The 16,613-nt window shown below is 33.8% G+C and overlaps 2 protein-coding genes across 2 annotated transcripts; one reads left to right on the top strand and one right to left on the bottom strand.

Moving 5' to 3' along the window:
* The first annotated feature begins 513 nt into the window (after nt 1-513).
* LOC143587413 (L-ascorbate oxidase homolog) lies at nt 514-5,943 on the top strand. Its single transcript, XM_077068712.1, has 6 exons — nt 514-795; nt 1,490-1,599; nt 3,247-3,517; nt 4,194-4,296; nt 4,521-5,232; nt 5,378-5,943. The coding sequence occupies exons 1-6, from the start codon at nt 661-663 to the stop codon at nt 5,667-5,669; spliced, it is 1,623 nt and encodes a 540-aa protein (XP_076924827.1). The 5' UTR covers nt 514-660; the 3' UTR covers nt 5,670-5,943.
* Nucleotides 5,944-8,416: 2,473 nt separating this feature from the next.
* Nucleotides 8,417-14,923, bottom strand: LOC143587412 (uncharacterized). The gene is made up of 11 exons (XM_077068711.1): nt 14,505-14,923; nt 13,630-13,849; nt 12,623-12,823; nt 12,479-12,549; nt 12,198-12,360; nt 10,850-11,821; nt 10,325-10,400; nt 9,489-9,552; nt 9,277-9,412; nt 8,674-8,787; nt 8,417-8,579 (listed from the first exon to the last, which is right to left on the bottom strand). The coding sequence occupies exons 1-11, from the start codon at nt 14,612-14,614 to the stop codon at nt 8,514-8,516; spliced, it is 2,193 nt and encodes a 730-aa protein (XP_076924826.1). The 5' UTR covers nt 14,615-14,923; the 3' UTR covers nt 8,417-8,513.
* Nucleotides 14,924-16,613: the final 1,690 nt, after the last annotated feature.

Genomic DNA, 16,613 nt, shown 5'->3' with positions numbered 1-16,613 from the left:
GGAAGAAAATCCGTCTCACAAAAATAAAGATATGACATTTTGTTCGCAAGTTTATAACTTTCTAAAATTAATTTCGGATTTTATAAATTTGAATACAATTGCCCTGTTCATTTTTTAACACAATTGCCCTGTTATGAATGTTGTGAAATAATAATATTTAAACTTTGACAATTTACAGACATTAATAATTTGAAATATTAGAAAAGAAATAAGTCCTTTACAATGTGATCTCAACGAAGAAAGACTGATTTTTTTGTGATCTCCAGTTTGATTATAAAGGCGTCCGGGTTTTATCATTAATGGGCTTTCGGGCGGGTGGGTTTTCCCAGAAACTGTAGATAACTTGGAGGCGCTTAAAGACTTTGTAATCTGGGTTGGACTAAATGACGGTGGTCTTTTGTTATCAGCTCACTTATACGGAGTATTTAGACATTTTATATTTGCCGGCCGTTCAAAAAAATAAAATAAACTAAAAGAAATAATAAACAATTCAATATTAATCATCATACATGCATTCTAATAAATTTCCCTCTCGAATCTTCACCTCCTTTTAACCCCAATATCTCTCCCATAATAACAACTCGCACCGCCAACACTCTCTTTGTCCTTTCTTCTCATTTACTTCTTCCTTCCTTTTCACATTATTATATTAAATCTCCAATGCCGAAACATCTACCGGTTTGCATCGCCGTCGGTGCACTTCTCATTGCCATTGCCACCGCCGAAGACCCATACAAGTTCTTTAACTGGAATGTCACCTATGGTGACATCTATCCGCTCGGTGTCCGTCAACAGGTTCATTTAACATTATAACGTTAAGAGCATTCACAACAGCTTCCCTTTATTTACTTGTATTCCTATAATATAGAGATTTTTTTTTAAAAAATTTGAAATTTAAACTAAATATATGACATTTTGTTCTCTAGAGATTCAGAACAGCTTCTTTATATTTATATGTATTTCTAAAATATAATGTTATAACGTTAAGAGCATTCACAACAGCTTCTCTATTTTTATGTTTGGGTTGAGTTTGAAAAGTGCTTATGGTTTTTCAAAAAGTCATTTTGAAAAGCCAGGATTTGGTGCTTTTAGAAAACTGATTTTTAACCATTTTAAAAGCTAAAATACAAGGTTTTTTGTGATTGCCAAACACCATTTAACTTATTGGCTTTTTGAAAAAGCCAATAAGCCAATAAAATGCTTTCAAACTCAATCCCAAACATGCTCTTAAAAAAAGTCTCTGTCTCCATTTTTATCTCTAAAATTTAGAGTTTAAACTAAATTATAAAATAAGTGTTTGTGAGTGTGTGACAAGTTAAATAATATTTAGTGATAAATTTATAGGAAATGTAATATTTAGTTAAGTGATTAAGACGGAGATAGAGAAGCTGATGTGAACGTCGTAATCTAAAAGGTTTTTTGGGATTAATTTATACAATTTACACAATTTGCTTTACTAAATTATATCATTTCTTGTTTTTATTTGTAGGGGATTTTGATTAATGGGCAGTTTCCTGGGCCTGATATTCACGCTGTTACGAATGATAATCTCATTGTTAATGTCATCAACAGCTTAGACGAACCTTTTCTTTTATCATGGTAACATACACCCTGTTTTTCATATTATTTATGGAATTTTGGTTATTATTATAATGTACAAGATTTAATTTAATTTAATTAAGTTTTTAAAAGATTTTATAAAAATTTTTAAGAGATTATTATTTTGTGGAGGGAATGATGAAGAGTGGATGTTGGTGAATTTATGAATGATCCCAATACCGATAAAAGAGTGCGACATAACGAAGATCTGTTTTAGGGTTTCAAAAACATATTAAATTATAGTAGTAAAGAATGTTATGAAGTCAATTTTGGTAATATAACCGAGGAAGATAACACTAATTTTATTATAATAATTTTTTAAAGCATCGTGGATGAATCAAGTATATATAATATTCTTTTTTTAAATGATCTAAGAATAAAAACAACAATAGTAGTTAGTAGTAGGGTGTAAGCGAGCCGAGTCACTAAAGTTTGAGTTTGATGTACTCATATACGAGTCTACAACCCATTTATTATTTATTTAACTAGTTATTTATATTATATATTTATTTTTGTGTATACTTATAACTATAAATTTGAATATATATTTCTATATACTTAAATTTATACATTAGAATAAAAAGGCAAAAATATATATATATTTATGGAATATATTGTTATCTTAAATTAAAACTATTATGTTTAAACTCGTTCGGCTAGTGAAGTTTGGTATATGAAATTCAAGCACAACTCTTTTATTCAACTAACAGGCTCAAATTTTTAATGATTCAATCTTAATGTATTTTATGATTTGCATTGTATGCTAAAAAAACAATCGTTTATTAGTATAGTTTCCAGTTGGATATGTTAGTGATACATTTAATATCATGCACGAGAATAAAGTCGATATTGTATTTAATTTTACATATTATATTGCCATACATTAGAGGTTACCTAACATAAGCATGATCGTATAAATATATAGCTAAAAAGTATTTATTGTATGCGTATATTTTAATATATCTTGTACTAAATTCTGGTATTTCTTGGAGTTTAAAAACTCAGCCATAATGCAGGTGACGCATGAAAAACTATAGATCTTTAAATTGTTAAAATAAACAATAGATAGCTCAAAGTGAGTGACAGAACACTAAAAAACAATTAATAATATGTTTGTACTAACTAAATTAGTAAATTGCAACCAAAAACAAAATTTACATGTTCTTGGCATGTACTATACCTTTTAACAGAGGTCAGAATCATGATCACAAATGTCACAAAAACATACAACTAAAAAGAATATTAATTGAAACATTCTTGAACAATATTTTGTAACACGGAACTAAGTTATGCTTTCAATAACATTGAAACGACCATGAAATTCTCCCACCACGAAAGACATACGCTTATGTCGCCTTAGTGTTGAATGGCCATTGCACATGAGGTTTGGTGGGCGGTCTGAATTTCATGGCATGTTCAAGTGTTTGTAGTACTAAGACGTTGTTCTGTGTTGAAAAACATATATTAGAGTAATGTCCTTTATAGAAAAAAGGTTTAAGAAAAGAATGAGTTGTTAAGATTTGTGTAACTCATGGCACTATTCATATGAATTATGTGGTCAAAACCATTTTGATTATTTCCCATTAATTAAACCCTTGCTTATTCAATTAGATCATACATATTGATCCTAAAAACATGCTTTTGTAGGAACGGGATTCAACAAAGAAGGAACTCGTTCGAAGATGGGGTGTATGGAACTACTTGCCCGATCCCTCCGGGTAAAAACTTCACATACATCATGCAAGCTAAGGATCAAATCGGAAGCTTCTACTACTTTCCTTCTCTGGGATTTCATAAAGCCGCTGGCGGCTTTGGTGGTATCCGAATTCTTAGTCGTCCAAGAATCCCGGTTCCATTTGATGAACCCGCAGACGATTTTACTGTTCTTATTGGAGATTGGTATAAGTCTAATCATACGGTAAACATCCTAAACTCTATATTATGATTTCTTGATATAGTTTTTTTTATATATAAAATTCTAGTATCTTATATTATACTTCTATTTATACATATTTTGATAATAACAACTTAGATTTATTTTGTATAGTTTATTAAGGTTCTTTTTTGTTTTTTATTTTTTTATGTTCATTATATTGACTTTTTGAATGTTTAATTATAAATTTGGCGCCAATAAGTAATAAAGATTTGCAATAATTGCGGGGGGATTGATACAAACTTTGTTTACTATTGAAGCAAGGAATTTGTGTCTCTTGACAATTACTTTTAAGTGGGTCACTACTACTAGTTAGACTTCTTTTATATTTTAATCTCTTTACATTTATAAGAACTTAATAAAAAATAGTGATATAAAGTAACAATTTTCCTTCTAGTAATCCTCTAATATTCAAATCAAGCTTCCAACAATTTGTTGTCTTTTACACCGTTAACTTATAGGTAAATGTTTCTAATAGTCTACAAAGAGTCAAGAAAATATCTATTGTGTCATAAAATTTTAATAATTTATTTTGCTAAATATTTGAAAATATTTCCATAAACTTGTGGCACTTTCGAAAAAATTGTTATCTACATGTATTAATCTGGTTCCCATTATGTAATTTAAATCGACAAACTTAACACGCATTCGTTATTTTCAGTCTTTGAAAGCGATTCTAGACCGAGGACATAAGCTTCCGAATCCTGATGGAATTCTTATCAATGGTCTCGGCTCAAATGGTGCCACCTTCACAGTCCAACAAGGTTATGTTTCCATTATTTACTTTTATTTTATTTTATCTTTTTTGTTTTGCTTTTAGTTTTCTATGTTCCAACATAGGACTGACCGTTTCAGGCCTAGTCAAGCCCAATATAATTATTAATTAACAACAGTCGTACCTAGTAAATTCCATAAATAGCATAACTATATTTTATTTTTAAAAGGGCTTTTGTATCTACTAAATGCTCATTTTTTTCGTGGAAAACAGGAAAAACTTACCGATTAAGAATATCAAATGTGGGACTACAAAACTCGCTCAATTTCCGTATCCAAAACCACAGGATGAAACTCGTGGAAGTTGAAGGGACACACACGGTCCAACAAATGTATTCGTCCCTTGACATCCATTGCGGTCAATCTTACTCTGTACTAATCACAGCCGACCAACCAGGCAAAGACTATTACATTGTCGTCTCATCCCGATTCACCACCCCAATCTTAACCACCACCGGAACTCTTCACTACACCAACTCTGCTGGCAAAGTCTCTGGCCCAATCCCCGGTGGCCCAACCATCCAAGTTGACTGGTCCCTCAACCAAGCCCGATCCATTAGAACCAACCTTACTGCAAGTGGGCCTAGGCCCAACCCACAAGGGTCATACCACTATGGCATGATCAACACTAGCCGAACAATTATTATACAAAGCTCGCCTGGAAGAGTTGACGGCAAGCAGAGATACGGGCTCAATGGTGTCTCGTTTAAGCCCGCTGACACTCCCTTAAAGCTTGCTGATTATTTCAACATTGGAGGCGTTTTTAAAGTCGGAAGCATTCCTGATTGGCCCCTAGGACGGAGATTGCATCTTGATACCGCTGTTATGGGGGCCGATTACCGAACTTTTGTTGAGATTGTGTTTCAAAACCCTGAAGATATTGTCCAAAGTTATCACATTGATGGCTACCAATTCTTTGTTGTTGGGTAAGTAACAAAAAAACTTCATATTTTAAAATTTTATGTTGGGCCCAAGTGCCCAGCCCACAAGGCCCATACCAATTCTTTGTTGTAACATAAAATTTTTAAATAATGTTCAATGATATATGGTAACATTGTTATATGTTTTCAGGATGGATGGAGGCATATGGAGTGAATCGAGCCGAAAAGGTTATAATCTACGAGACGGTGTTGCACGAAGCACAATTCAGGTATATCCAAAATCGTGGTCGGCTCTATACGTGCCACTAGATAATGTTGGTATGTGGAACGTTCGGACCGAGTTTTGGGCACGACAGTACCTTGGTCAACAGTTTTATTTACGTGTTTATACCAACTCGGGGTCAATTAGAGACGAATTCCCTATACCGAAAAATGCTCGTCTTTGCGGAAGAGCTACTGGCCACCATACGCGACCGCTGTAATTTGCCACAAAGCTTGTGTTATGAGGTCTGGTTTAGAATTGATACGTAATATATGTTGGATTGTGTTACTGTTACAAATGTTTATGACCTTCATCTCGAGGTCACATTGTTTTTATTTCATGTTTTTTCCACTTAAGTGGGGAATTCTTTTTTAGTTTTGTATTTTTATTTTTTTAATGTTTTTGTTGGAAACTTGGAATTAAAGAATTCCGTGTTATTGTAATAAGCCACTTGTTTGCTAGATATTTTCGTTAATTGGATTGTTTTACATTAATATTCAATTCAAAAACTGTCGGTAATCCATCGCTGGTCACCGACGTATTACCAACGGACATCCGACATGGGTGAGCCCGAATTTGGTTGTTATTAGTGGGATACTATTGCTGATGAAACTTTCGTTGGTAATGAGAGGATAATTTAAGGATGACAAAAAATTCCGAGCCCGACGAGTATACCCGAAACCCGATGGGTATGGGTCGGGCATGGGATTAGGATTTAAACATTTTCGCGGGTACGGCCGTGGGTATGAGATTAGATGATACCCGGCCCGATTACCCGAAAACACATACCTATTTACCCAAACCATAAACCCGAATTATATACCTGAAAAATTCTTGGTATTTCGTAGGTTATGAAGCATATATATAAAAAAATATAAAAATTATAATGATATAATTTATTTATTGTCATGTTTATGTATATACTAGTTTGAGGCCCGTGTATTACACGGGTAATTGTTGAAAATTTTAAACTTTGACCATTAAGTGAAATACATTCAAGAAATTGATTATATATTGTTAATACAATTACAATTAAATTAAAATTACATAACTAAGATTACACAAATATGTTACAAATAGGTAAAAACTTCCTTTTACACTACATTTGTGATTGTATTAGCAGGTATACATTGTTTATCAAAAATCAAAATCTTTAGTCCATCTCTGCTTGTAACTATTAATAAAGTAACATATAGGCCTGCTTATAACTCTTGATATAGCCATATATAGTTGTCCGTGTGACAAAAAAGGTTCTCCAAGTACATACCAACTCTAAAAAAATGATAATATATATCTATGATACTAAAAAAATATTCATACACATAAAATATCATGTCATTGGAGAATATATGCTCATGTTTATAAAAAAACATGATTATCTCAAAAAACCATACACCTGAACTTTGATGATATAATCATCCTTAGAATCTTTACGATTTGAAATTGATTGATCATGATAAATTTGTTGTTAATAATATTCTGTGTATGACAAATGTTTTAATTAACTTTATATTTTGCAATTAAAAAAATGTATAATCAAGCAAAATAAAAACCAAAATTTTAAATATAACAAAATTATTTGTTTGTTTCATTTTTTTTATGAAATCACATTTATCATTCATTTTAAAATGGATCCGATTACAATATAGAGGCAGGTAATTGGGCAACAAGCTGCGCCGCCGCCCCCTTTTGAATGGCAAAACCGATCCTACTGAAAACAAAGTTATCGTTCTTCGGCGTCGTTGAGTTACTATGCACGATCCGCTGAACTCTTTTTAAAAACGTAGCAGCATCAGGGGCAAAGGAAATGAAAAATACATACTAACATTAAAACCATATTCAAATAATAGTGATTATTCTGAGTTAGAAAAATATTATAAGATTTAAAGTTGCATAAATTGAATGTAGTGATTCTTATATATAATCGTTGAAAGTAGGGTTGTCACTTTTACCCGTAACATGAAATCCAACCCAAGAAAACCCATACCTAAACCCAAACTAACCCGCTCGAACCCTAGAAAATACTAACCAGAACCTGAACCGAAGTAATTCGGGTTGGTTCTTGGGTCCGAATTCTAGGTTTCGGGTCAACCTGAAAACTTTTAGTTTTAAAATCAAATGTATTTTTAAGTATTAAAGGCTAAGCCTTAGCCGCTGACGTTATCAGGATTTAGTCCAAGTTGATTGTTCTCATTTCACATATTATGAATCGGATGCTTATTGTTTATTATCTTGAATATAAACCATAATAAACACTAATGACTAATCGTCTCTTGTCAATCATATGGAGAATACTTATTATATGTAATAACGAATTTAGTTGGAATAAACCTATAATTTTAATGTCATATATTGAAATGACTTAAAAGATAAGGACCATATATAAAAATTGGTTGAAAAAAGGTGAGGAGGGCTATGGTATTAACAAGTGGCAAAAGTGGTAGGTTTTTATTAGAAGAGATAGATATGGAGTGTATTATATTTAAATTTGTAATAATTGTCGAATGAATAAAAGTATAAAATAATTATAATGATAAAAAAATATAGTTGAAAGCCCCCAACGAGTATATACGATACTCGCGGGTATGCCCGATACCAGACGAGTAATTACCCGAGAAAACCCGACGGGTAATGGGCCAGGTATGAGACACGATTTTACAAACGAGTATGAGCATGTGATTACTAATACTCGAATCGAACCTGGCTCATTGCCATCCCCAAGGACAATATTTTATGGGCAGGACTCATGCTTAGAGTTTCCGATTGTTTATTCAGGGGTGAAAGTATGTTGTTCAAATTGTATACATATTAAAATACTTTGTTAATTACTTTTATTAATAATTATGTTACCATGGGTTGCAACACAATCTTGTACATAAGTAACAATAATTAGATATATCAGTTGACATTCTAAATAACTATTTTTGCATACTTGCATTTCATACACTAACATAGATACACCACCAATATTTTTGCATACTTGCATTTCATACACTAACATAGTCACAAAGCTTATAATCCAAACTAATTGCTTTTCAACTTAATTTATTGTTCCACACCAACATTAATCAATCCCGGATGCACCCAACGCCTGTGCCATGAAGCTATAGCAATCTACCGACTTATCAATCTGTGGTTCAAGTATAAAAAATGCAAAATCTTGTCACGCTTAGCGACTATGTGTCACACAAACTCGGAAAAACAAGCTAATGTTAGTGACGTACCATTACTTGTGTCGAGCTCCCACAACCATGACCAGATTTTCTAATGATTCGTCCAATGATTGGGTTAATCTGTGGGCTGTTCTTCACACTTGTACATAGCTCATGTTGCATAGTCTAGGAAAAAAAATATACAATCAAGAAAATAAAGTTAACTACATTAAAAAAGTGTATTTGTGACTGCAGTTCAGTCCCAAAGCATCACAAAAATCCATTTTGCGACCGAATTGCAGTCGCAAAAATCTGACCGTTTTGCAGCACATTTAAACGGTCACAAGTTTTGCGACTGGTTAACAAACTATTACTGACTTTAAACAATAGATATTTTTTTCCATTTTATATTCAACCGAAGAGAAAGCCTCAAATATATGGCCGAACTTGGTCGTAAAATTTGCAACAATTTTGCCACCGGAATGGTGACCATCGCTAAACTGCGACAATTGTATTTTTGGTAGCAAAGTCATAACTTAATTAGTGACTCTTTTTTCTGTCGCGATATCCCATTTTCTAGTAGCGAAAGCTTTGCAAAATGTTGTATCATCTGATATGACAAGAAGTTCATGCGAGTATAACTTTTTGATATTTAAAAACCAAAAACGATCGTACCGCTAGTAACTTCAACGTGTGCAATGGGACAACGCGATCATCATGATCAGCGGTTAGTAACATACAAGACGGATACTGTGTAGCCTTGGTGGATGAATCTTCCCATGGTCGTTTAACATTGTGCAACGGTGAATATCTAATAATACAAAAATTATAAGTTTATACAAAGTTACTGCTAATATAGATTGAGATAGTATCAATCAAAGACTTACCTGATTAGGTAACGGAAATCATGTTCGTTATCAGAACAACCAAACTCGGGCACCCATGCGTGACCTAAGCACGATTTCATTAATTCATTAAGTGTGTGAATATTAACATGAAAACAGTTCTTATACTAAATAACCAAAACTTATATTTGTTAGTTTTTAACCTTTTAGAGAGGGAATAAATGAATGATGGAAAGACAAAATTACAAATTTTTTCCTTTAAATATATGTGATTTATAGATTAAGTCATTTTGAAAATTTTATTTGTGGGCGGTGTCCTTTATAATATGACAAAATACATTCGTTTTTGCCCTTTACACTAACTGTCATCCAAAAACTCAGTTAAATCCAAACATGCCAAGACTTAACCGGGTTTTGTATAACATATTTTATTTAGTTTCTTTTTCTAATAATATATTATATTTGTTTTTTAATTATAAATCCTTAAATAGTATGCGTAAAAAAACTTAAATGCCCTCACATGCCAAGACTTAATGAGGTTTTTGGATGCCAACTAGTCAAAAGGACGAAAATCAAACAAACATGTCATGTAAAAAACACCGTCTGCAAATAAGTTTTTTAAATGACTTGATCCATAAATGGCATATGTTTAAACGACAAAATTTATAACTCTGTCTAATGGAAATGAAAATAATCAAGGTAAGTAATGATAACCATAAACAGTCAAGAACTAATAACTATTATAGTATTTAAGCTAAAGATCATAGTAAAATGATTAAAAACCAGTTGATAACTCAAATAATAATGACTATAATAGATGATAAACTCGTTAAACACGATTACACGAATGATTAATTGTATACGGTGCACGCACTCACCGATGGTAAACTTATGGTACCGAAGCAAGTCCATTACCCCGGCATGAGCTAGAGCACAACCAAACAGATCTGGTCTCTGTCACAACCAACATCTAATATTCAATCATGTTATCTAATATTCTAATGGCTATATATAGTTGTCCAGACAAAGAAATAACAACGATTTTTTTTATTTGCGTGTAGTTTAGAGACGTAATAAGTATTTCTAGGCATTTTTTGAAACTTGCTATACTAAACGTTACACCTACGAGTGAACAAAAGAAATCTAACAATGTTGGTGTGGCAAGTGAACTTGATCGACTTGAATTTATGTTTTGTTGGTCAAATGAATGATCTCCACTTTTTGCCCTTACCAAGTTCATTTGCCGGACCCACAAACTAAAAGAAGTTTGTTAGATTTCTATTTAGTTTGCTGATAGGTGTAGCGAACTATTTATATATACAACTTTCAGAAAATGCCAAAAAGACTTTTACACGTCTCTAAACCACCTACAAATCCAAAGAAATTCGAGATAGATACGATACCTGATTTATGCATGCACCGACGAGGATGCCCCCATTGCTCCCGCCTTCAATGCATAACTTGCTAGGATTAGTGTACCCTTCCGAAACAAGGTACTCCGCTACCGAAATAAAGTCATCAAAGCAATTTTGCTTGTTCTCAAGCGACCCGGCTCGATGCCACTCTTCACCATACTCTCCACCACCACGAATATTTGCAACACAAAACACCACACCAAGATGTCGTGCCAGAACAACACGTGTAACATCAAAAGACGGTGTTAAACTTGCACCATATCCACCATAACCGTATAATAAACAAGGGTGTGATCCATCTAGCTCAATACCCTTCCTAGCCACAATAAATGCCGGTACACGTGTCCCATCCTTACTATTCACAAACACTTGACTCGCATGATAATCAGCTTGATTGAATCCCGGGACCACATATTCACGTAAAACCTTAGTATTTGGAACCGTAGGTGTCAAATCATACTGATAAATGACACCCGGGTTGATGAAACTACTAAGCTTAACGAAAAACATATTATCTTGTCTCCTTGCACTAATGTAGTCAATGCTACCTATATCAATAGGTAACTTATGTATCAAATTACCATTCTCTAAACTTCTAATTTGCAAAACATGTTTGCAATCACTCAAATAGCTCACGATCATTTCGTTCCCATTAATGGGTAGGACGGATTCAATAATGTCGATATCGGATTCTTGAAGCACTTCGATCCAGATATCGGGTTTCTTGAGGTCTACTCTAATTACCTTGTTTCTTGGAGCATCCTTGTTGGTCAAGAAAGTAAATAGTGTGTCGTCGTTTGCCAAGGCTTCGTAGCGAGCCTTGAAATTGTCGACGAGCTTCACGAAAGGGAGATTGCCTTTCCCTCTATGGCCTTCGAGGACATTTGGTAGCGTGGATAGATTACAACAATAAAACTTGTTGAGTGGTACCGCGCCTTGACATATATTCATAAGAAGATACTGCCAAAGATACGAAAATAATTATGTTTGAATTGTAATAGAATATAAGCATATAGTTGGCATACTATCCATACACCACTGACATGTGGGTCGTATAACATTTTTAACATATCATACAGGCTGTATAATTGATTATATATATAGAAAAACAATTTTTTATATGAGTTGTTATATGCACGGCCCGCATAACTTTACTAAAACTGACCGATGTGACAATGGTGTGAGAAGTTGTCTAACTCATATAGCCTTATACAACCAGTATGCAAAAAGTCATATAGTCGTATAACCTCATACGGCTATATGATGACAGGCATGTTAGACTACATAGATTTCGGGGGTTTCACCCTAATGATAAGATCAGACACTTTAAGAGCACCTTTCCATCATATGCGAGTCGCGCTTCAAGAATATGTGTCGGGTTTTCAAGATTGTCCCAACATAATATATCTTCGGATTGCTTCGTCCCTAAGAAATGATAGTAGAGTTGATGGTTATGATTAACGTTCACTTCTGTGCCAGCATCCATGTTTTTGGTATCCCTAAATGAATCAAATGAAACATGTCACATAACATTAAACATTTTGTTTTAAACTTAAACTATGATTTATAACTAGAAGTTATCCTATAACATTATAAGTAATGAATGAAATAAGTTACTTAGAAGCAGGATAACGACAGTAGAAAAATCCCTTAGTGTCATGAGTCCAACTTATCCATGTAAACTTCACCTGCAAAATACATATAAAAAATCTATTAATTAATTTCTTGTGATAAACAAATATTGTAACGTTTAGAACTTACCCAAGAAAGTTTGTCTGGCTCGATGGTCTTGTTATCTACACGCATAACTTGTATGGTTAACCAATCGCTTCCACTTGAGCTTAGACCATAAGCTAAGTATTTTGCATCATGGCTAATTTCATAAGCTCGTAGCGCCACGGTTCCGTCCTCGCTTAGTTGATTAGGATCAAGCAAAACCTCGCCTTCTTCATCTAAACTATCCTGAAAATCATAAGTAGCCATAATATGATCAAATTACTTAATATTTTTATCTATAAATATAAGATTTTCATAAACATATCCCGCCTCATAACACGCCTTGGTAATTTCATATCTTTCAAATACATGCTCCAGTAATATATTATTAAAAACGAATAACCTACTTGCAATCATATCAATAAGATTGTTCATCTAATTATAGTTGGCAAAATGTTTTTTCGAACGGTGACTTTCACAGTTAAGCTAGCACTGCGCGACCAAATCGCGCCCCACCACCCCACTCAGGCCAGCTATGTTGACATGATCGGGATCCACGCTGGCATCCAAGTTTGGCTTGACGTTCCCGGTAAAACCCAGTTTGCTCACCCCGATCGAAAGCACAGCAGGTTTTAATACTCTGGAAAAATCTGGTCGGAATCATTTAGAAAACCATTTATTTTTATCTTATTTTATTTTTTTTGCATAATAGAAAACCATTTAGAAAACTATATGAAAATTGCATATCTGAATAAATTCCCTGAAGTGGGTCCAGAGAAAAGTGAGTCACCTTCTCTAAGTCCAACTTTGGGCTAAATTTTGTAGTATAGCCCAAAATAACGTACATGTCAAATGATTTCTAACAGTTTTGTTTTTTTTTTTCAAAAAATTAAAGAGAATATTGCCGAAATACTATTAATCATATATTAACCATGCCAAATTGTGAATTTGAATTTTTGTAACTACTATGATTATTGAAGTGTAGATATGAGATAATAATAATAATAATTTTTATGCAAATATGTAACAAATGAATATTGAAACCTGCCTACCTGCATGTAGAGAACTCGATGGGGGCATAGGCCTGGATTATGGAAATAGAAATACTTATTCCCCCTCCGGAATGGACACCCATATCGTGGAAAATCGAATGACTCGGTGATGCTAGCACGAAGTTTCTCCCTAGAATTGCAATTCGAAAGCACTGATTCCGTCACTTTCATCTGCTTTTCCACAAACCACTTCACCTCATCAGAGCCAGGATCCTCGAGCCTATAAATCCAACACAAGTTTTAACAAACACGATACTCAAAACATGGGTGGATCGAGCCTAGCTTCTATATGGCCTATAAAAGATCTTGATATTTTTTAGTATAGGTTAATTTTCAAAACATAAGCTCCTGTATCCGTCACTGAGTCAAAATGTGGATCAAACCACATAGACAATTTGTGTAATTTACTTTTTGATCAATCCATTTCAACTTGATTCACTATTAGAAAAATAATTCAAACGGCAAACTACTAATGGTGATGTTAATATCTATTGATTAACCGGCCGGTAACGTTAATTGCTACATAATATGCAGATAAATTATTCACTAGTGATCCGTCAGTAAAAATGATCAGTGATTCATTGATGCTTTTACTCAAATGGGTTTCCCGACAGATTTTTACCAACGATTTGCTTTCGCATATGGATTACCGGGGCTGTCGGTGTAGCTCATCTTCTTCTACTTAAATTGATTTGAGTATTTTTTTTAAGTACATTTAGGATATGGTCTAAAAAGAACCTTTATTAAAAATATGATTAAAAAAACTTAAAGCTCGAAATTTTAAAATAATTCATATAAGGTTAAAATCAAATAATGCTCTTAATTGTGAAATGTATGTGAAAATAAAGAAAGATCAAATAAATTAGTTAAGTTACCATCTATAGGGATCAGAAATAGCAACACCATGGTAGTTATCAACCACAAACTCGTCTCGACGAGCAACCGGATATCGCAATGGCTCACACACTCCACATTCCGAGCCCATACTCAACACAAAAGAGAATGATTTTGAGGTGTTCTTGCTTTGAAGAACTTACTTGGGTTATCTCATTAACTATATAGTGGTTCAAACAAGGAATCCAAGAATTGAAAATGTGTGCAAATGAGAACATCATCATTTTGTTGTGTGTGGTTAATGTTGTTAGTTACAAAATTTAGAATTATTATTCTTCCTAGAAATAGTGAAAGTGTTGACATTATGTTTTTTTGTGACTTCATATTTGGGTTTTTTTAGGATACCCTTTTGGTATTATATCCTGTACACAACATAAATGGACGATCTTGCCCCTGGTCGTATCTTCTGTCATTTTCACCATTTCTTCTATTCAAACATTCAATTATTTTTCTTCATAATGTGTATCCCTTAGTTACGTTTTTCTTAAATCTATAACTATAATCTCTAAAAAAATTAAAAATATTTTAACAAATTAGCATATTTGAAAAGCTGAATTATATATTATATTGTTCCGGAAAGGTGTGGCATTCCTCTAAAGGATCCCTTGTTATATAAAGGATCGAGTATTGCTAGCACATTACGGTATCTTGTGTTTAGTCGATGCGGTATATAAGGTTTTCTCATTTTCTATAGAAACCTATTGATCGATGCTAGAACATACGCAAGCGTATTTTAATTTACCTTAAGGGTACAGTCGACCCTGCTTGCGGTGCACGCATATAATGTATATATGTGTGAACCCTCGGGTGGGCAAAAGTGAAATTGCACTAATTTTGACGTTATTTTACTAATCTCGTGAAAATAACGTTAAAAGTGGCGAAAGGTTAATCAGGCATCATGTGGTGGCGTTGATAGCCGAAAGACAAGGGTACATGCACCGATCAGCCGGTGTCCCGATGATTGAGTGTTATGTGCCTTATGTCCAAGGCTTGATGCAAAACTACTTTCGATTCGGGGGTCTCACCGGAAGCAGCCTCTCTATCCCTATGGGGTAGAGGTAAGGCTGTCTATATCTTACATTCCTCAGACCCTACCATAGCTTTGCTATTGGCGAGATATACTGAGTACGATGATGATGATGTACAGTCGATCAAGGATTGATTATTTGATGGTCTACTGGTCATGACTTACATGTCTTATTCTGACGATGACTGATTTAGGTGAGTGCCCTAATGATCATTAGTTGGAGTTCCAAAAGGCTTTACACAACGACACGATATAGCACAGATGTTGAGTATCGTGCATTGGCACACATTGCTGCATTGATCTATTGGATTGCTTTCATTGTGCATGAGAAATATTGAATCTATCTCCACTTTATTTGAGATATTGTCTTAGTAAATAGTTAAATACTCTCAATACCAAATATGTCTCCACTACTTCTCAGTTGACCAGCATATTAACTGAAAGGTTGTCATCTGTTCGTTTTGACACTCTTGTCCAAGGTTCACATTGTTGAACCCGTTTCGCTTGAGGGGGCATATTAGACAGATTTTATTTAAATTTTTAAGGGTATTATAGTCATTTCTTTATATAGTTTTAGTGATGTTAAGAGTTTGTTAGTGGTCTCCCTTAGACCATCCGTATGCGAGTGGTGAAAACTGAAAAGTGTAAGGTGAAATGAGCAAATCTTGACATGTAACTATGTATGCGATAAGTTGGCAAAGAAGTTTCCACCTTTCACACTCGCTAGAGAGTAGGGATGAGCGAAAGAAGCATACAAATTGTAGAGACCATTTTGTGTATGTAGTATTATGTCTTATTCTCGATACTTATCGTGTGTGTAATAATTTACTTGTTTGTATGTTTGAGTCCGATACCATAAGTATTAAGCCCATTGGGCCGTTTGAATGGAAAGATAGTATGGGATGACCTCACCTATATAAGCTCATGCCCTGATGCCCATACTACACATAACCTTTTTTGATAAAATCTTATCCTTCTAACTCTCTTCTCTCTTTCTACACACGGCAATAACATAACACAACAAGATCTGAGATCTTGGTTAACCAATAGTGATTGCGCTAGC

Source organism: Bidens hawaiensis, unplaced genomic scaffold, assembly GCF_021521415.1.
Source record: "Bidens hawaiensis isolate Kalapana, Puna unplaced genomic scaffold, B.hawaiensis_p1.1 tig00035498_1, whole genome shotgun sequence".
NCBI lineage: Eukaryota > Viridiplantae > Streptophyta > Magnoliopsida > Asterales > Asteraceae > Bidens > Bidens hawaiensis.
This window is presented reverse-complemented; position numbering and strand designations above follow the sequence as displayed.

Excerpts from the sequence above, each read along its gene's own strand:
- LOC143587413 (XM_077068712.1), top strand. The coding sequence starts at position 661 with ATGCCGAAACATCTACCGGTTTGCATCGCCGTCGGTGCACTTCTCATT. Across the intron at positions 796-1,489 it reads CGCTCGGTGTCCGTCAACAG|GGGATTTTGATTAATGGGCA; the intron begins GTTCATTTAACA and ends TTTTATTTGTAG. Across the intron at positions 1,600-3,246 it reads GAACCTTTTCTTTTATCATG|GAACGGGATTCAACAAAGAA; the intron begins GTAACATACACC and ends ATGCTTTTGTAG.
- LOC143587412 (XM_077068711.1), bottom strand. The coding sequence starts at position 14,614 with ATGGGCTCGGAATGTGGAGTGTGTGAGCCATTGCGATATCCGGTTGCT. Across the intron at positions 13,850-14,504 it reads ATTTCTGATCCCTATAGATG|GCTCGAGGATCCTGGCTCTG; the intron begins GTAACTTAACTA and ends TTGGATTTATAG. Across the intron at positions 9,553-10,324 it reads GTACCATAAGTTTACCATCG|GTCACGCATGGGTGCCCGAG; the intron begins GTGAGTGCGTGC and ends AATCGTGCTTAG.